At 41.6% G+C, this 21,490-nt stretch overlaps 1 protein-coding gene across 4 annotated transcripts in view; it reads left to right on the top strand.

The window, feature by feature from the left end:
* The window catches only part of SCUBE2 (signal peptide, CUB domain and EGF like domain containing 2), a 77,240-nt gene extending 56,116 nt beyond the window's left edge, over window positions 1-21,124 (top strand). For 2 of the 4 annotated variants that reach the window (XM_081282522.1, XM_081282521.1), the window contains 7 exons: window positions 6,348-6,518; window positions 9,652-9,819; window positions 10,497-10,658; window positions 13,137-13,334; window positions 14,739-14,891; window positions 18,649-18,728; window positions 19,549-21,124. In XM_081282522.1, coding sequence (XP_081138648.1) covers window positions 6,348-6,518; window positions 9,652-9,819; window positions 10,497-10,658; window positions 13,137-13,334; window positions 14,739-14,891; window positions 18,649-18,728; window positions 19,549-19,701 — 1,085 coding nt within the window. In that variant the 3' untranslated portion in view covers window positions 19,702-21,124. Of the gene's footprint in view, window positions 1-6,347; window positions 6,519-9,651; window positions 9,820-10,496; window positions 10,659-13,136; window positions 13,412-14,738; window positions 14,892-18,648; window positions 18,729-19,548 lie in introns of those variants that run through there. The other 2 variants (XM_081282524.1, XM_081282523.1) reach the window with 2 other exon arrangements.
* The last annotated feature ends 366 nt before the right edge of the window (window positions 21,125-21,490 follow it).

Below are 21,490 nucleotides of genomic sequence, written 5' to 3'. Positions count from 1 at the left end.
GGCCATGGGTGTGTGTGTGTGTGTGTGTGTGTGTGTCTGTCTGTCTCACTAATTTGCCCAGGTTGGCCTCAAACTTGTGATTCTCCTGCCTCAGACTTCTGAGGAGCTGGGATTACAGGTTCATGGCAATACACCCAGCTAGAAAGGCTTTTTTGATGGGTACAAGGATGATGTTTGACTGATATGTTAGGGAGCCAGATTTGGTACATTTTCTTAATATCCATGCACTACAATGAGCTATAAAGCCTTAACTAAAAACATCAGAAATATAACCAGCAGCATAGGTTTTTTTTTTTAATTTCCATTTTCTTTCACAGATTTTATTTATTATTATTATTTATTTACCCTAATTTGTTATATATGAAGGCAGAATGCAATTCATTTCATATTACATATAGAGCACAATTTTTCAAATCACCGATTGTGCACAAAGTATTTTCACACCATTTGTGTCTTCATTCATGTACTTAGGGTAATCTATATCATTCCACCGTCATTCCTATCCCCTTTCACCTTTTTTTCCCCTCCCTCCCCTTTGCTGTATCTAAAGTTCCTCCATTCCTACCATGCTTCCCTCCCATTGCCATTATGAGTCATCATCCTCATATCAAAGAAAACATTCAGCCTTTGTTTTTTGGGGATTGGCTTGCTTTACTTAGCATTATATTCTCCAACTTCATCCATTTACCTCAAATACCATGATTTTATTCTCTTTCAATGCTGAGTAGTGTTCCATTGTGTATATATACCAAAATACCAAAATTTTCCTATCCATTCATCTACTGAAGGGCATCTAAGTTCGTTCCAAAATTTATCTATTGTGAATTATGCTGCTATAATCATTGATATGGCTGAGTCCCTGTGGTATGCTGTTTTTAAGTCCTTTGGGTATAAACTGATGAGTGGGATAGCTGGGTCAAATGGTGGTTCTATTCCAAGTTTTCCAAAGAATCTCCATACTGATTTCCAGATTGGCTGCACCAATTTGCAGCCCCACCAGCAATATTTGAGTGTGCCTTTTCCCCCACATCCTCGCCACACTTATTATTGTTTGTATTCTTGATAGCTACCATTATGACTGGAGTGAGATGAAATCTTGGAGTAGTTTTGATTTGCATTTCTCTAATTGCTAGAGATGTTGAACATTTTTTCATATGTTTGTTGATTGATTGTATATTCTCTTCCAAGAAGTATCTGTTCAGTTTCCTGGCCCATTTATTGATTGGGTTATTTGTTTTTTTCTTTTTGGTATTAAGGTTTTTGAGTGCTTTATATATCCTAAAGATTAGTGCTCTATCTGATGTGCTTGTGATAAAGATTTGCTCCCATTCTGTAGGCTTTCTATTCACCTCAATGATTGTTTCTTTTTCTGAGAAGAAGTTTTTGAGTTTGAATCCATCCCATTTATTGATCTTGGTTTTAATTCTTGTGGTATAGGAGTCTTATTAAGAAAGTTGGGGCCTAATCTGACATGATAGAGATTTGGGTCTCCTTTTTTTTCTATTAGGCACAAGGTCTCTGGTTTAATTCCTAGGTCCTTGATCCACTTTGAGTTGAGGTTTGTGCATGGTAAGAGATAGAGGTTTAATTTCATTTTGTTACATGTGGATTTCCAATTTTCCCAGCACCATTTATTGAAGAGTCTATCTTTTCTCCAATGTATGTTTTTGGCGCCTTTGTCAAATATAAAATAACTGTAGTTATGTGGGTTAGACTCTATGTCCTCTATTCTGTATCATTGGTCTACAGATTTGTTTTGAAGCCAATACCATGCTGTTTAGTTACTATTGCTCTGTAGTATAGTTTAAGATCTAGAATAGTAATGCTACCAGCTTCACTCTTCTTGCTAAGGATTACTTTGGCTATTCTGGGTCTCTTATTTTTCCAGATGAATTTTATGATTGCTTTTTCTATTTCTATAAGGAATGCCATTGGGAATTTTGATTGGGATTGCATTGAATCTATATAGTGCTTTTAGTAGTATGGTCATTTTGACAATATTAATTCTGTCTATCCAAGAACAAGGTAGATCTTTCCATCTTCTAAGGTCTTCTTTAATTTCTTCTTTAGCGTGTTGTAGTTTTCATTGTAGAGATCTTTATCTCTTTTGTTAAGTTTATTCCCAAGTATCTTAGTTTTTTTTTTTTTGAGACTATTGTAAATGGGGTGGTTTTCCTAGTTTCCCTTTCAGCAGATTTGTCACTGATGTACAGAAATGCCTTTGATTTATGGATGTTGATTTTATATCAAGCTACTTTGCTGAATTCATTTATTAGTTCTAGGAGATTTCTGGTGGAATGTTTTGGGTCTTCTAGGTATAGAGTCATATCCTCTGCAAATAGTAATAATTTGAGTTCTTCTTTTCCTCTGTATCCCTTTAATTTTTTTAGTCTGTCTGATTGATCTGGCTAGAGGCTCAAGAACTATGTTAAATAGAAGTGATTAGAGAGGGCATCCCTGTCTTGTTCCAGTTTTTAGAGGGAATGCTTTCAATTTTTCTCCATTTAGAATTATTTTGGCCTGAGGATTAGCATAGATAGCCTTTACAATGTTGAGGTATGTTCCTGTTATCCCAAGTTTTTCTAGCATTTTGTACATGAAGGGATGCTATATTTTATTAAATGCTTTCTCAGCATCTATTGAGATGATCATATGATTTTTATATGTTATATTGGTGTTCTCATTTACCTCTAAGAATTTTTTAATCTCCTCCTTGATGTCTTTTACAACCCATTGTTTATTCAGTAGCATATTATTTAATCTCCAGGTGTTGGAGTAGCTTTTATTTTTTATTTTATCATTGATTTCTAATTTCATTCCTTTGTGGTCTGATAGAATGCAGGGTAGTATGTTATACCACAATGTTATACCACAAAACAAATACTAAAGATTTGTTTTGTGGTATAACATATGGTTTGTTTTAGAGAAGGATGCATGTGCTGCTGAGAAGAAAGTATATTCACTCATTGATGGATAATATACTCTATATATGTCAGTTAAGTCTAAGTTATTGATTGTATTATTGAGTTCTGTAGTTTCTTTGTTTAGCTTTTGTTGAGAAGATCTATTTAGTGGTGAGGAGGTGTGTTAAATCACCCAGAATTATTGTGTTGTGATCTATTTGACTCTTAAACTTGAGAAGAGTCTGATGAATGTAGATGCTCCATTGTTTGGGCATATATGTTTGTAACTGTTATGTCTTGTTGATGTTGTTCCCTTAAGCAGTATGAAGTATCCATCTTTATCCCTTTTGATTAACTTTGGCTTGAAGTCTACTTTATTTGATATGAGGATGGAAACCTCTGCTTGCTTATGTAGACCATGTGAATGATATATTTTATCCCAACCTTTCACCTTCAGTCTGTGAGTGTTCTTTCCTATGAGATGAGTCTCTTGAAGACAGCATATTATTGGGTCTTTTTTTAAAATCCAATCTATCAGCTTATGTCTTTTGATTGGTGAGTTTAAGCCATTAACATTTAGGGTTATTATTGAGATATGACTTGTATTACTGGTCATTTTTGTTTATTTTTGGTATTTAGATTGACTTGGTTTCTCTTTTGGTTGGTTTTTCTTTTATTGTAGTTCTTCCCTTTGCAGATTTTTATTGTTGTTTTTCATTTTCTCCTTGTGGAATATTTTGCCAAGAATGTTCTGTAGTTCAGGCTTTCTTGCTGTAAATTCTTTTAGCTTTTGTTTATCATGAAAGGTTTTTATTTTGTCATCTGATTTGAAGCTTAATTTTGTTGGATATGATTCTTGGTTGGCATCCATTATCTTTTAGAGCTTGGTATATGTTGTTCCAAGATCTCCTACCTTTGAGAGTCTGGGTTGCAAAATCTGCTGAGATCCGAATTGGTCTTCCCTTATAGGTAATCTGATTTTTGTCTTGTGGCCTTTAAAATTCTATCCTTATTCTGTATGCTAGGCATTTTCATTATAATGTGTCTTGGTATAGATCTGTTGTAATTTTGTACATTTGATATCCCATAGGCCTCTTATATTTGATTTTCCAATTCATTTATGCTTGGGAAATTTTCTGATATTATTTCATTGAAGAGATTGTGCATTCCTTTGGTTAGAATCTCTGAACATTCCTCTATCCCAATAAATTTTAAATTTGGTCCTTTGATGGGGTTGCCTACGTATCCCATAATTCTTGGATATTCTGTTCATGGTTTCTTACCATCTTCACTGTGAGGTCAACTTTATTTTCAAGATTGTATATTTTGTCTTCATTGTCTGAGGTTCTGGTTTCCAAGTGGTCTAGTCTGTTGGTGATGTTATCTATTGAGTTTTTTAATTGGCTTATTGTTTCTTTCATTTCAAGGATTTCTTTTTTTGTTTGTTTGTTTTTCAGTATCTCTATCTCTTTCTTGAAGTAATCTCTTGCAACCTATATTTGGTCTCTTATCTCTTTGTTGGTTTGATTCATGGTTGCCTGAATTTGTTCTCTTATGTCTGTTGGAGTGATTGATTTTTGCCTATATCTGGTCACTTAGGTTGTTCTTTAATACCCAAATCTTTTAGTTATGTATATTCTGAACTCCTTCTCTGACATTTCACTTACTATACTCACTACCTATGGATTCTATTGTTGTAGTGTCTTGGTTTGGGGCACTTTCCTCCTTGTTTTTTCATGGTGTCTGTGTGACTTCCTCTCTTGCAGTGTAGATATGAAGTATTACAGCTTCTGCCCTATTGTCTTATAGTGTCCCTATAGATTACCAATACCTCACTTTTAAGGAAGAGATCAATATTACAGCACTCAATGTACCCAACATATAGCTATATATCAGTTAGCTTCTATTTTTACATTTACAGTTTTGTCACTATAACTGGAAATGATGAGTTCAGTTACCTTCAACCATATAGTCAATAGATTTGCGTAATGGTTTACAGTTTCTGATGGTGGAAGTGGGGACTGGAGGGTTGGCTGAAATGTTTATGAGGTAGGATGTGAGAATATAGAGATATGAGATTATATGACTAGTGAGACGAAATCATAGGAAGTTGGCTGTTAGTAGGAGAAACAAAAGGTAGGCAACTCCATGCAAGACTCCCTGTTACCTCAGCAACAGGACAACTGTTAGCACCCCTAGTAGAGAAACCTCTGGCGCAGCCAGGCCACAGGGACCTTGGTGACATCTTACCAGGTCCTTATTTTTGTCCCATGATAGAAGAGGTGATATCCCAGTTTCATGGTGGTGGCAGCCTCAGGCCTATGTGTATCTTGATGATGTATTGTGGAGACATGCTTTGGTCAATAAGAAACCCCAGTGTGGGTTAGCTCTGCCTCTAGAACTCTGGGCCGCAGTGGTGTGAGGCAAGCATGCTCTACCTCCTCAGCAGCATAGTTTATGAGTTTCCTTGTTGGTTATTCTTCTAGGAAGGATTTACAAGAGTTTACTCTTTGGAATGAATTCATTTTAGTACAAATATGAAGTAGGCTATAAGACTCTAGGAATTACTGTCCACCCACCCAACCAAGGGAGAGCTTTTCAGAGCACAGCTTCTGATTATGTTTCTCTTTTTTCAGTGGCTCCTTTTCCTGCAGAATAAAATCGAAATGCCTAGCATTTAGTAATGTTTGCAATCTACCCTTAATCTTCCTTTCTTCCTCTGCTCCCACAATTTAAAAAAAACGTTTTTTTTTTTTGTGTGTGTGTGATACTGAATATTAAATCTAGGGATACTCTACCACTAAGCTACATCCCCAACCTTTTATATTTTTTATTTTTGCAACAGGGTCTCACTAAGTTGCCCAGGCTGAACTTGAACTTGTAACCTTCCTGCCTCAGCCCCTGGAGTCAATGGGATTACAGGTCCCAGTGTATACTACCATGCCTGGCTCATGCATGAATCTTTATGACTTGCTCACCTTTCTACCCGAGGAGATTCTATCTATCCTTCAAGACCCAACATAAATGAGACCTCCTCTTGGAAGGCTTCCCAGATACCACCAGTCAGTATTAGTAATTCTCACCTCTGTTTTTCCTAGACCTAAGTTCAATGAATGATTTTTGCCTTTATACTCTTCTGATAGCCCTGTGAAATAAGGAGATCCAAATTTTTTTTTATATCACTTCAACAACATCAACTGTCTCTGCTACAAAAATAATTAGGACCCTTGTTATTCCTGACCCCAAGGAGCTCATGTCCTTGTAAATGCCCCAATAGGTGGTAGGGACCATGGTAGAGAGGCATGCATGGGAACCAGAGGCAGGGCCCACTGTGTTGGGGGAATGTGTGGTCAACACCGTTTATTTACCTTCATCTCTAGCACTCATGTTATCCTTCCTCATCCTCTGTCCCTCACTGACCAGATTGTTTCCCTCTTTGGCTAGTCAGTTGCAGGGCTGGGACATATTATGATGGAGCACAAGAACGCTGCATTTTATGTCCAAATGGAACCTTCCAAAATGAGGAAGGACAGATCACTTGTCAACCATGCCCAAGACCAGAAAATCTTGGGTCCTTAAAGACCCCAGAAGCTTGGAATGTGTCTGAATGTGGAGGTAAGGATGCTGTCTGTCTCTTCTTATTCCTCCAGTCTCCAATGTCATTATCTAGACTAAGGCACAGTGGCATCTCAAGGATTTTGGATGATGAACACTGGACCTTAGGCTTCCTATGAGTAAGGACTATGTTGGGTTGGTTTGGTTCTCCAGTGCTTGGGTCAGAACCTGATGCTGTGCCAATGCTCACATGAGCAAGTGAATGAAGATGGCATAGAATACACTGGTAGAAAAGTGTCAATGTTATGATTAGTTTATGAGAGGTGTAACCTAATCAATGGCTGAGTCCACTGTTATGGATTAACTGGGAGGTAGGTTGTGGCTGGAGGAAGTAGGTCACTGGGGATCTGCCTTTGGAGTATATATTTTGTCCCTGATGAGCAGACCTCTCTCTACTTCCTGTTCCATGTCCTGAGCAGCTTTCCTTTGCCATAATCTTCTGCAATGATGTTCTGCCTCACCTTGAGCCCAGAGGTCTGGAGTCAGGCATCTATGGACTGAGACCTCTGAAACCATGAGCCCCAAATAAACTTTCCCTCCTCTATGTTGTTCTTGCTAGGTCTTTTAATCATTGTGACAAAAAAAAAAAAGCTAACTAAAACACTGCCTAAATAAATAACAAGAAAATGGGTACCCTGCACATAATTCAATAAATATCTGCTGGATGGAAAAAAAAAAGAAAAGAAAAGTGTCAATGTTGCAATTGTTTGCTTTATTCACCCTAAATATATGTACCTGAGACCCAAGTAGTTCCAGTTCATAAGGAATGTTTGAAAGTGTTCAAGTGGAGAGGACTTTATTCCAGCTTTGATCTCAAATTCAAAGCTTTTTTAAAAAAATTTTGTTGTTATTGATGTACTTTTATTTTATTTCTGTATTTACATGCTGTGCTGTGAGTCTAACCCATTGCCTCACACAAGCTAGGCAAGGGCTAAGCTACAACCCCAGCACTCAGAGTTTTTTTTTATTTAAAACAAATATATCTTTCTGGTTGTTTTGTTAAAACTGGAAGCTCCTTTCTGAAAAGTTTTAAATCATCTCTTACAAAATGTTAACTTTGAAGCCAAGCTTGGTTAGTTTCTGTGATCTACTTTCCCATTTATTTTATTATTAAACATCTTCCTTTTGTTAAATGGGAGGAGGGCTGGCTATATGGACCTGTGCAGGCTCCAGTGGAAGATGTGATCTGGATGGTGGTTTCTAACTGATAGACCCAGCAGAGTGCAGGGACCCTGTAATGCCTTGTGGTTCTCCATCCAGTTACAGCATTAGTTCTCATCCAAATGACTCCAAACTCAACTACAGGGATGTTTCTTTTCTTTCTTTTCTTTTCCTTCTTTCTTTCTTTCGATACTGGGGATTGAATTCAGGGGCACTCAACCACTGAGCCACACCCCCAACCCTAGTTTGTATTTTATTTGAGACAGGGTCTCACTGAGTTGCTTAGTGCCTTATTGTTGCAGAGGCTGGATTTGAACTCGTGATCCTCCTATCTCAGCTTCCTGAGGTGCTGGGATTTTAGACGTGTGCCACCACTCCTCGCTACAGGGATGTTTCTGAGTTAAACATCATATCCTTTAATTGAGTGTATGATCCCTCCCATATCTTTGATTTGTTGTGAAACTTCAGAACTAATTGCAAGGGTGAAAAGAGGCAGCTTCTGGGCATCAGGTCATCCTTGTATGTGACCTTGTTAAGATATATTTATAAGCTGGGCATGGTGGTGCATGCCTGTAATCCCAGCAGCCCAGGAGGCTGAAGCAGGAGGATCACAAATTCAAAGCCAGCCTCAGCAACTTAGTGAGTCCCTAAGCAACTTAGCAAGACCTTATCTCAAAATTAAATATAGAAAGGGCTGGGGATGTGGCTCAATGGTTAAGCACTGACTTCAATCCATGGTACCAAAAGAAAAAAGACACATATAGCAATAAGAAAAGTATTAATAATAATAATAATAAAAGTATTATTAATAATAATATTAATAATAGCTAACATTTATTGAATGCTTACCATTGCTAAGCATTATGCTAAATATATGATATGAAATATTCATGAGATGGTCCTATCACAGCGATTCTTTGAGTCACTGTGTCACTTCACACAGCCAAGAAGTAGAGGATTTGGAGTCAGGATCGAGGTCTGACAGCATCCAGACTCTTCCCTTGGTTGTGCATTTATTTATTTATTTATTTATTTACTTGCTTACTTACTTTTTGGTGCTGGAGATTGAACCCAGGGCCTTGTGCATACAAGGCAAGCACTCTACCAACTGAGCTATATCCCAAGCCCTGGGGTTCTGGAGAAGGGATAGGACCTGTACTGGGGTAGGGTATTGTGCATTTTTAAAATGCTATAATATCTACAATTTATGGTTTAAAAAAACCATTAAAATTAACAGAGGAGAAGTGATTAAGAATACAAGAGACAGCAGATTTTTATAGCATCTTGCCAATGACAAACTTACTCCTAAGAAACATGTTCTTTAGGATTTTTTTTTGTTGTTGTTGTTGTTAATGACTGTGTTTCTTGTCCTAACCTTGGGGAAAAAAAGAGAAATCATTGCTTAAAGTAAATGCCCTTGGATCCCTCTGTCCATGTGGACTGGATAGTTTGGATTTAGTTGACTCATTGAGGTAGGAAAGGACACACCTCAATGCAAGGAGATGTAACTTTGTAAATATAATTGGTAAGCAGGAGATTCTTTGAGTCACTGTGTCACTAAGATGTAATCCACTGGATGAGGGTATAGTATTTCTGGGTCCAATTGCCATATTGATTCCAGAGTAAAGATATCTCCCTCTCTTTCCCTCTTTCTCTGGTGACTCCTGCTTGGGGTCCCTGGGCAGTGTGTAGGCCTAAGTCTGAGACATGCTCAGTCCTCTCCTGTATTTTAGAAGCAGCTGCTGTTTGACTCTTGGTTTCCATCTTGTTGTGCAGCCCTGAGCATTAACACCAGGCACTCACCAGTCACCTCCTTGGGGTGGCAGGGCAGGGCTGACCTTGCTTCTCTCACTAAGGTAGGCGCTGAGGTCAGCACAGGGTAACAGGCCTGACCAGAGTCAGATCTTATAGAAGAGAGGTGGGAATGGCCTGCCTAGGAGCTTTCCTTATCTAGGGCCATTGGTCCCCCCAGGTCTGTGCCAACCTGGAGAATATTCTGCGGATGGCTTTAAACCTTGCCAGCTCTGTGCCCTGGGCACATTCCAGCCTGAAGCTGGCCGAACTTCTTGCTTCCCCTGTGGAGGAGGGCTCCCCACCAAACATCTGGGAGCAACTTCCTTCCAGGACTGTGAAACCAGAGGTGAGTACTTGCTTTCCTCTAGAATTGAATTTCCTTTTTGAGTACCCTGGGAGTCTGGTGAAGGTTCCATTGAACCCAGCCCAGAGGTTCCCTGTGGGGTGCTTAGTAACCAAGGGTTCAGTCCCTGTGCAGGAAGTGCTAGAACTCCCTGGACCGGGTCTCTCCACAGCCATCTTGGCTTCTTGGGACAGGGCTGACCAGGGATGGATCAGAGAGACATGAGCAGATTTTGAACACAGGCTCCCTTGGTTCCATCCTGCAGCCCTCTTCCACCTCAGTGCCCTGGCCTAGAGCTCCCCTACCCCAGAACAGGTCCTATCCCTTCTCCAGAACCCCACTTCCACTGTCTCTTCCCAGGGGACCAAGCCTCAGCCCAGCCTCAGTCTATATCCTTGATACCCACAACCATTGTGCCTGAAGATGTCAGCTGCCACTGGTACCTGACTGCAAGAGCCACACACTCTCTGAAGACATGCACAGCTTGCTCCTTCATGTTTTCTCAGTGTCACGAGTCCCACCCAGACCCACTGTTTGAGTGTTCATTAGCCCCAGATTGATAGGAAAGCACTTCTTCATTTAGGCATAAAAACTTATTTCACAAACTTTGAAACCTTTCATGTTGCATTAATAAAAATACAGTCTTCTTGTTTTGATTTTCTTCACCCTTGTCCTCACAGTTCAGTGTTCACCTGGACATTTCTACAACACCACCACTCACCGATGTATTCGCTGCCCAGCGGGGACATACCAGCCCGAATTTGGGAAAAATAACTGTATTTCTTGTCCAGGAAACACTACAACGGACTTTGATGGCTCCACAAACATTACCCAATGTAAAAGTAGGTCTCTCTCTAAGGCTTCTGTGGTCCTGATCAAGAGGGAAAGTGTCTGGGTCCAGCCTTAGAGGAGGGTGGGGTAAAGTGGCCAGGGTTCCCAGGTTCATTCAGAACCTTGTCTGTTTTTAGCCAAGCTCACAGCTATGCAGATAAGCGCTGAGGGAAGGCGGGACTACAGTCTCCTCAGCTGTTAAAATGGAGATAATAGCTTTGACCTGGAGGTACTCTCCTTGTTTTTGTATGTGAGGTGCTGGAGATTGAACCCTGACCCTTGTGCATGCTAAGCACACACTCTGCCACTAAGCTCCACCACGGCCCCTACTTACCTCTGCTGACCCTGGATGCTTCCCCAGGCACACTCACAGCTGGATTTGCCCTGATTCCCCCCAACCCAGGGCATAGTTTCAGTGGGTCCTGCCCAGCATGCACTGTTCAAGGGCTTGTTATGTGCCAGGCATCCTGCTGAATAAATCAGCTGGGCCAGCCCTGCCAGGAGCCAAGCTATGTGTCTGCAGAGGAAGGAGCGACCCACTAGTCTGGAGAGATGAGGCAAGGTCTCTGGAGGGTATGGAAGGTTCTGATGGAGATAGTGGACAGAGCAGGAAAGAGCATCTTACTGAAGAGCCGCTGAGGAGAAGCACAGACCCAGGAAAGTGAAAGGCCTCTGGAAAGAGACCCCTGGGCCTGAGCACAGAAGAGTTGGCACACCAAGCGTGCCTAGCTAAGGAGCTTAACTTGTATTTTGCAGCAATGAGGGGGCAAACATTTAAGGACTTGCTGCGTCAGGTTTTCCTCCTCCCCACCTTAATCATTACATAAAATTCTCTAGTAAAGGCCAAAAGTTAAGCTCAACTAATGTTGTATCTTTTTTTAATATATTTTTTTAGTTGTAGGTGGACACATACCTTTGTTTTATTTTTATGTGATGCTGAGGATTAAACCCAGTGCCTCATATGTGCCAGGAGAGCGCTCTACCACTGAGCTACAGCCCCAGCCCCCTAGTGTTGTATCTTTAAGATAGCAATTGAGGGGAGCAAGGAGGACTCCCCAGAATAGAGTAATTTGGGATGGAGAAGGGCAGTGAAACATTTGAATTTTGGGGGTACCGAGGATTGAACTCAGGGGCACTCAGCCACTGGAGCCACATCCCCAGCCCTATTTTGTATTTTATTTAGAGACAGGGTCTCACTGAGTTGTTTAGCTCCTCACTTTTGCTGAGATTGGCTTTGAACTCACTATCCTCCCATCTCAGCCTCCCAAATCACTGGGATTACAAGTGTGCACCACCCCACCCAGCTGAAGTTCTTTTAACATCTTTATAAGCAGCCATCAAAGTTCCTCTTAAATACCTGCTGCCACAGGAAGCTCACTTCTTTCATGATCTTCTAGCCTATTGGTAAATGAGACTTTGGCAAAGTTCACAGAGTTAGGAAATTCCTCCTTATACCAACATAACTTTTTCCTTATCTTCCCACTCCCTGGCCTTTGTTGGCCCTTAGGACCACGTGACACAGTCCCTCAGGTAGCCCTTCAAGCCTGAAGGCTGTGTTTTTCCTAATAATGACAACTCTCTATTATAATTAGAGAAGAAAGTAATCCCTTCTCTCTCTCTCTCTCTCTCTCTCTCTCTCTCTCTCTCTCTCCCACACACACATACATACCCTTAGTATTGGAGATTGAACTACTGAGCTGTATCCATAGCCCTTTTTATTTTTATTTTGACTCAGGGTTTTGCTACGTTACTGAGAACCTTACTAAGTGGCTGAGTCGGGCTTTGAACTTGTGATCCTCCTGCCTAAGCCTCCCAAGTCACTGGAATTACAGATGTGTGCCACTGTGCTCAGCTCCCTTCAATATTGCTCAGATTTACCTGGCAATAGTAAACACTAACCTCTTTGAGGGCAAAGACTAGATCCCTCTCAGTCCTGAACTCCCAGAGCTTTGGGTGACATGTGTTGGACAGTGGGGATTTGGTGAATAAAGACAAGGGTCAGGGAGGGTGTGCCTGTGCACATTAGTTAGCTCTTTTTCTTCCCTACTTAGAAATAAAATGTGGTTGTAACCAGAAAGAAAAACGAAGAAATCTGTTTTATCTTCATCAATGGCCTCAGTCAAATGTTCTCTATTGAGCAGTGAGCTCTGTTCTCCCTACTTGGACAGATGTAGAAGTTCTATTCCATGGGTTCCCCCTGACACTTGGACTTCTAAGCATATATTTAAAGCTAAATTTGTTATTTTGTTCATTAACAGCTGACCTTAGCATCTTTAGGCTAATGGGAAAATGGCACCACTCCGAGGGGTGGCCCCTTTGTGAGAGTTCACAATGACTCCCAAAGGGGGCCCTAAGTCTTATTCCCAAGGGCCATCTCTGTGCCCCTTCCTCCATATGGTAGGGATGTGGCAGTTCTCAAGCCAGGCTAGCAGGGGCCATGAGAGATGACTGTGTCGAGCCCTTATAACTCATGGCATTTCCTTTTCCAGACAGAAGATGTGGCGGGGAGCTGGGAGATTTCACAGGATACATTGAATCCCCAAACTATCCAGGCAATTACCCAGCCAACACCGAGTGTACCTGGACCATCAACCCACCTCCCAAGCGCCGCATCTTAATTGTGGTCCCTGAGATCTTCCTACCCATAGAGGACGACTGTGGAGACTACCTGGTGATGCGGAAAACCTGTGCGTCTCACCCTCTGCTTCCCTCCCTTCCTAAGGCCAGCTGGGAAGCCTGAGGACCTGCTCCCCGGGCTTTAAATGTGAGGAGAAGGCTAGACTGTCACCCCCATATTAGAACAGAGATGGGGTGTAAGTTTATAGAGTTGCCAAGGAATGACACATAGACTAAGGGCTGGAGATGTAGCTCATTCATAGGGCACTTACCTAGCATGTGCTAGGCCCTGGGTTTAATCCCCAGTGCCAAATTAATACTATTAATAATAAATTTGACTAAAACCATACATCAAGGCCTTTTACTGAACCCCAGAGGCAGGGACCCTGCAGGTCATTCTTCCCCTCTGTACTCACTGAGATTTTTGGACCCTCTCCACTGGGACATGCAGAGGAAATGAGGCATGTGCAGTGCTGGCTCCAGATACTGCCCCACGCTGGATAGCAATTCCTGACTGGGGGAGGGACCAAGGCATGATGCCAGAAGGGGCCCCTCCCTCTATCCTGACTCATGACCCAAGGTCCATAAGGGATGCCACCATCAACACAGCTTAGCAGTGGGCTTACTTCCAAATCTGAGTGGGCTTAATTCCAAATCCACCTCTTATTGGTACTATGATCTAGGCACTGCCATCTCCGTAATGATTAAAGTGGGGAAATAATAACTGCTGTCTCACAGGGTTATTAGATGGACTAAATTTGTTAAGCACTTAGAAAAATAATGGCAAGCCAGGCACAGTACTACACACCAGTATTCCCTTCTACTCAGGAGGCTCATGTGGGGGGATTGCTTGAGCCCAGGAGTTCAAGACCAGCCTTGGCAACATATTGAGACCTCATCTCAAAAAAAAAAATAAAACCCAAAACAAAAACAAAAAAAATCAATAGAATAATAATAGCACATTGAGCTACTATATAAATATTTCCTATTCTTATTAATGGTTACAATGTCTGATGTTAGGTGAAGATTTGAATCCCAACCTTATCACAGACCGGCTCTGTGGCTCTACGTGCTTACGTACCTCTCTGTAAAAGAGTTAACAATTGTACCCACTTTTTGTGGTTTGCAGAGGATTAAATGAGAGAAAGTCCCTAAAATGGGTATTAGCACACTTCTGGGTCTTGAGAAGCATGCATCAAATGGGGGTGAGTGATATTAGATAATGGCAGCTGGGCTCTGAAATTCAAGGGCCCTCTCCCCACCTCTGCAGTGTGCCCAGCCACAGGCAGCTCAAGCCTAGCCTTCCCTGGAGACTATTCTATTCCCAGTGCTTTACTGTTAGGATGAGTCAGCTAGACCTAAAGGGCTCTTCAACGTACCTTGTTTTATGGTTTGAGTGTTTGAAAAGATGAGGATTCATTGTCTGCTCACTCAGTGACGTCTTAAATGACACCCTCTGCAATTTCACTCTGCAGCATCGTCCAATTCAGTGACAACCTATGAAACCTGCCAGACCTACGAACGCCCCATTGCCTTCACCTCCAGGTCAAAGAAGCTGTGGATTCAATTTAAGTCCAATGAAGGGAACAGTGCCAGAGGGTTTCAGGTCCCATATGTGACGTATGACGGTAAGCACCGTGAAGCTCGGACAGTAGCACATGGCAGAGGCATCTCTAGTTTGAACAGAACCAATTTCTGAGCCAGCTGGTGAATTGCTGACAAGCACACATGCTCAGAAAGGCAGCCATGGTGAGGGGAAAGAACATCGCTGACTCACAAGTGCCACATTTTAAGCGGGCATTTGGGGACACTGACTACAGGGATGAAAAGATGGTTTAGAAGATCAGCTTAGTGGATCATGGGCATTGAAGTCAGACAGCCCGGCTATTATCTCATCTGTGATTTTGTGTACCATCTCCAAGCCTTCCTTCCTTCCTTTCCTCCTCCTCCTCCTCCTCCTCCTCGTCCTCTTCCTCCTCCTCCTCCTTTTTTTGTTGCTAGGCTTTGAATTGAGTTCACATGCATGTTAAACCCACACTGTACCACTGAGCTACACTCCTAGTCAAGTCTCATTTTCTTAATGTTTGATGAGGATAATCATTAGATTTAATGTGAGAGTTCCTAAAGGACTTGGTGCAGTACCTGGCACACAGTAATTGCTCAATAAATACTTCTTATGATTATGGCTTTTATTGTACAGAATCCTGAAGGAGGAAAAAAGGCCTGAGTTCTGGTTCTGGCTCTGCCACTGACTTTCTTTGTGACTGTGCAAGTCAGATGATGCCTCTAGTTTCATTTTCTTCATTTTCAATGAAGGAGTGGTCCTCCTGAGCCCTGGGGCCCAACTCTCTTGAGTAGGTTGATGAACATTTATGGAGCATAAAATGAATTATAACTTGTCCTAGAGGGCTTCATAGTCTAGAAGGGAAGAGTCATCTGTCCATTCATGAACATATTTATGCATCTACCCAACAGATATTTAATGAGCCTCTGCTAGGCTAGGAATTGGGCCAAGTACTGGAGACAATCTGGTTAGTGATATGAACACAAAACTGTATATATTGTCATAGATGCTTTAACAGGGCATATACACAACACTATGAGCACAGAAGGGCGGCAGTTATTTTGCATGGATTTTTGGAAGGAACAGAATACAGTCTGAACAGATTTGGGTCATAATAAAATACAGGGGGCATAAATGGGGAGGAAGAATATTCAGGAAGAAGGAAAGGCCAGAGGATGGCACGTGTGGGGTCTGATTTGACCAGTGAGTGGGGAGCATGGGGCTTAACAGTGAAAGGAGATGAGGTGGGAAGGGCCTTGAGGGCCAAGTTTAGGAGAGTAGACTTAATCTTATAGGGAGCCATTGGAAGTTTTTAGGCAAAATGCAAAAACTAGATGTTTAGAAAAAATAGCATTCTCTGTCTCTCTTAAAAACACTTCACATAATTTATTTCCAACATGTGACAAAAGCTAGGATCATTATTCCTGTCCTGCAGTTGCCTAAAATAATGTCAAACACCCAAGACAAGGGCTTTTAGTGTCTGACTCCTGGGGCAGACACAAATGCGTCCCATATGCCTCTGCTGAATGAGACAGAGAGCCTAGTCATCCACCTGGAAGCAGCTAATGGGCAACCTGTCCTGTGGGAATTAGGAAGGAAGCAGAGCAGACGCAGGGGCTCCAGAATACATGTCGCCAAGGCTCACACAGCTTAGTGTAGCTGTTCTCATCTCTGCCTTGGTGACACAGAAAATATCTTGATTTTTTTTTTATTAAGAAAAAGAGTTGTAGCTTGAGCCAGGGCAAGTTATACATAGTCCTGGATAGGCCCATGACCAGGCATGTGTCATAGCAGTAAAACTGCCACTTTGTCCCTCCAGAAGCCCCTCAGGTCCTTATTCAGGTTTATATTTTAAAATTTGTATTTTTGTATCTGATTTCAAAGCCCAAAAGACTAGAAATCACAGTCAGAAGGTGTGATTGGGGCTCCTGACTGCCACAGAAGGGAGAGGATTGCAGTCCTGGCAAACAGATACTGAGCATTCCTGAGCACTAATATGTCCTGAGGCACCTTTTAATGGTACAGTCCTCATAGTCACTCCATACATGACACATTTGTTTCCTGGTTTTACAGATGAGGCCATTCAGGCTTAGACATTTAAGCAACTGGCTTAAGGTCACAGTATGACGAAGACACAGAGCTGGGATTTACCTTTGTCTTTGGGACTTCAGAGCCTGGGTTCCCACTTGCAATGCTTCTCTGCTTTTCCTAAGGCCTGGAGCAAGGAAGGAGACACACTAGCTCTTAGAAGCAGAGGACATTTTTTTTTAAACAGCAGTTTAGAAGCATTTGGTGCAGTGGCAAACTGCTGTCTAGAATATTACAACCATCCACATTCCTAGGGGTCAACTCCCATCAAGGACAGGAGCCACTCCTCTGAGGTAGAGACATTGCAGCAAGGGGATTCAAGATTTAAAATTAAAAAAATAATAATAAAATAAAACGTACACTTGCTCATATTCAATATTCACTAACATAAAAGGAGAATGATACCACATTAGTAGAGTAGCAATGACGTTGTACATGCACCAAATTAGTAATTATATATAATATAGTGTTAATTTCCACTCACCATCTCTTGACTGAAAGGAACTTTTCAAGAGCTCCTCCTGCACAATTTCAATGATGTTCTCATAATTCGTGTGGCTTTGTAGCACATGATATGCATACAAAGAGGCATTTTTAATGTCTGGGATTTGGAAAAGATTGTGCTTTGCATATGCTTGATTTGAATTATGACTGTGGGAAAGAGACTAGACTGTAAAGGGGAAGGGCTTCATTTAGAGAAGGATTATCATATGCACTGCATTTAATGTATGTCAGGACAAAAAATTATTAGTGAAAAAATGAACAGTGCTTTCTTCCTCTCTGGCCAGCCGAATTCTTTACCCTCAGCCCCAGTCAAATAAAGGAAAGATGAGTTTTGCTTATTTGATAAGAAGCTTGATTGTTTAATGCTAAACAAGGACAGAGGGAAGGGAGGTAGAGAGGGAAAGAAAAACCCGGATGAGCTCCCCATGGAGTGCACACAAACAGAGAAGAGCAGAGCACCAAAGACTAAACCCTGGAACCCTCCTGCAATAAAAGGCCAAGGAAAGGAGTGAGCAGCCAGTGAGGTAGGAGGAAAACCAAACAGAAAAGTATTTTGGAAGCCAAGAGAAGAATTTGATCAAGGTGGAGGTGTGACCAGCAAGTCACATGCTACTGATATGTCAAAGGTTGAAGGTCATTGCTGATCTCAACCAGCAGTTTTGGAGGAGTGATGGGGGACCAAAGATGACTGGACTGGGTTTAGGAGAAGAAGAGAATTGGGTACTGTGAGTGTTGACCACTCTTTTGAGGAGTTTTTCAGCAAAAAGAAGCAGAGAAGTGGGGAAGCTGGAGGGAGAAATGAAGTCGAGGGAGGGATTTTTTAAAGATCTGAGACATAACTGCCTGTTTGTATGCTGATAAGAAAGATCAATAGAGGATTTTTATCATGTAGAAAAGAAATCAGAGAATTAATGGCACAGATGCTCTTGATTTAGTGAGGGAAGATGGCACTGGAGTGCCAAGTGGAGGGATGGGCCTCAAGTGGACACAAAGAGGGCTCATCTGAGGGAAGAGAGAACAGGGAGACAGGGGCAGAGGTCTGTGGCTAGTGGAAGTGATGGAAATCTGTGCATGGGTGTTCTCTGATGATTATCTTTTCAATGTCAGTGTGGAAAGTGTTCTGAGATAGCCACAGAAGGGACGCTTCTCAGAACCTTATCAAAAATGAAAGAGCACATTTGGAGATAACTAAACCATAAGAATACAAAACATGTCCTTTATTCCAACAGAAGATTACCAAGAACTCATTGAAGATATTGTTCGAGATGGCAGGCTCTACGCATCTGAGAACCACCAGGAAATACTTAAGGTGAGTACTTGTCTCTAGTGGACATGGTGTTTTTCACAGAAATCCCCAAGTACAGTCTTGAAGTCTTTCCTGCTACACCCTGCCACCTCTCAGACTTGGAGACTGCCCTTGACCAATGCTCAATTTCATAACTTCCCCAGACATGATTTTTTTTAAATTCATTTTTTTGGTGTAGATGGACACAACACAATGCCTTTATTTTTGTGTAGTTCTGAGGATCGAATCCAGGTCCCTCCTGTGCTAGGTGAGCGCTCTACCGCTGAGCCACAATCCCAGCCCCAAGACAGACATGATTTTTTTAAAGAACAGGCTTCTATTTTCAGTGTTGACAAGTGAAGTTGTATTTTTCAATTTGGAAATTTGTAAAGGGGCAGTTTTGAAGAAGACTTGCTTATAAATCCAAGACAGTGGTATATAGTATTTCCATATTAATTCCAAATAGTGGGGAACCTTTTTCTCCATATTTGTCCTTCATAAAGTCTACCAAATTTTGTATACTTATAAATAATTAGCAACAAACACTTGCTATATCACCAACTGTGTAAGTATCCCCCAGCTCCCTATTTTACATTTCATCTAGTTGAGAAAAAAATCATGGGTTTTTTATATATTAAATGTTCTTTATAAAATAATGCATACTTATTAGAGATAATTATAAAAAATGAAAACTGGAAAGATAAAAATCGGAAGAAACAATTTTCACAAAGTGTTTTTTAGTTAATCAAGCTACTGCTTAATACTGGGTCATTATAGTTTTGTTGGCAAAATGTCAGGATGTTTGAACAATTTGGCCCAGTAACAAAAATTCTGTTCTCTTTAGGATAAGAAACTGATCAAGGCTCTGTTTGATGTCCTGGCCCACCCCCAGAACTATTTCAAGTATACAGCCCAGGAGTCCCGAGAAATGTTTCCAAGATCTTTCATCCGATTGCTACGTTCCAAAGTTTCCAGGTTTTTGAGGCCTTACAAATGACTGCCCACATGCCACAAATGTTCGGCTGTGGGCTTGGTGGGATGGAGCCGTCTGTCTGCCTTCCACACAGTCGGATATTGCCGTCTCCAGTATCAGTGACTCATTAGAGTTAAATTTTTATAGATAATACAGATATTTTGGTAAACTGAACTTGAATTTTCTTTCCCAACATTGTGGAATGGCTTTGAGTAGCACTGACTTCTCACTGCTATGGGAAGTATGACCAGATGTCTCAGGTCCTGCAAGGGCTGGCTGAGCTAGACTTCAGTCAGTGCAGGTGAGACTCACCCCACTTGGGTCTCTCTCCTCCTCTGGAGTCTGTAGTAGTGAAAGGACACCACAGAAGAGCTGCTCTGTCTGAAACATCAGCTTTCTCCAGCCTGGGGCTCCCTAAGGCAGCCCTCCGAGCCCCTGTGCAGGTTCTGAGCAGGAAAAACAGGCAAGGAGGGAGGGAGGGCGCCATCCACCCACTCCGAGACCTGAAAGGACTCTGTTTTCCACAGCCTTCTCCAGCCTGTGTGAGATAAGTTTGATCTCAGGAGCTTGAGTTCTAAGCTGTGATCGTTTTTTTTTTTTTAAAATACTGAAAGCCAAAAGAATTAGAAATAAACCTAAGCCCTTCTGGAGAATTAATAGTGTATACATGTTGCCAGCTCCCCTCTCCTACCTTGCAGCAAATGCACACAGCTGGTTTTAGCACCTTTCTTTGTGCCCTCAGACATGGCTGAGCACCGAATTAGGGCTTAGAGAGTTTGGGTGGATGCAGTCTCCTTGGTGGATGAGAATTCACCATCATCAAAAGGAGATTTCACCAACCCTGGTCAGTATAGCCAAGGGTCTTCTCTCCACCACGAGGCTTCCTCCCAGCAGGCACCTGAGGACCACGTGGGATATGGGGCCCAGCCTGTTACTTGTGCCTTCTGTCCTCACTCTCCAAGGGCAGATTGGATTCTGCTCTGGGCACTACTGTTCAGGATATGCTCATTCTCTGATGGTAGCAGCACTACTGGGAGCAGCTACACACTGGCCTCTGCATTTTTAATAGTATCACGTTTTTAAACATTTAAATCCCAAGCCAGAGTCTCATTACAGTGGGTAAAAAAGAATCTTGTCAGATAAGCTGCCATTTCCTAACCGAAGAACTGAGTACACAGCCATAGTGTTTTGTTATTTCAGTGATAACTATACACAATTTTCTACACCAAAGTTCTAAAAACTGTGTAACAAGTTTTTCTTGAAGAAAACAAAGATGATTTCATTATTATTGAACATATTTTTTACCCCCATGTTGTTTTTTAAAAACCATTATAACATTGTTTTCTTTAGCCCTAATGAAGCTTCTTTATTTGGATGGGTCCTAAATCCCCACTCTCAGATTTCTCTTTAAAAATTTGAACATCTTCATTAAAAAAAATTATTAAAACAAGCACTTGCAATTTGTTTAACTAGAGCTTGGCCTATATTTCTGAGTCTAATTATAAGATGAGAAGTTAATGTAAATAACCTGAGTTGTGATGAGACCGGTGAGGAGATAAGATGGGCTGAGCTGTGCCATCCTGTCCAAGCATGTTAGTAACTTTGTGCTCATGCAAGTGTGATTCTCTATTGTCAATTCCACAAGAAATCTGGGGGTGGGTATGCTCTGGGGGTTGGAAGGAGAATGCATAAACCTGGTTGCCGTGGAACATCCTCCAGGAACAGCCTCATGCATCAGAGCTGTGCTCCTGGGACAAGCATGAGCCCCTGGGCCCTCCTGAAGCTTTCTCTCTAGACCTATCAATCATCCTAA

Source organism: Spermophilus citellus (assembly GCF_964194105.1).
Source record: "Spermophilus citellus genome assembly, chromosome: 2".
Lineage (NCBI taxonomy): Eukaryota > Metazoa > Chordata > Mammalia > Rodentia > Sciuridae > Spermophilus > Spermophilus citellus.
The sequence above is the reverse complement of the archived record's forward strand: the minus strand, read 5'-3'. Positions and strand labels throughout refer to the sequence as shown.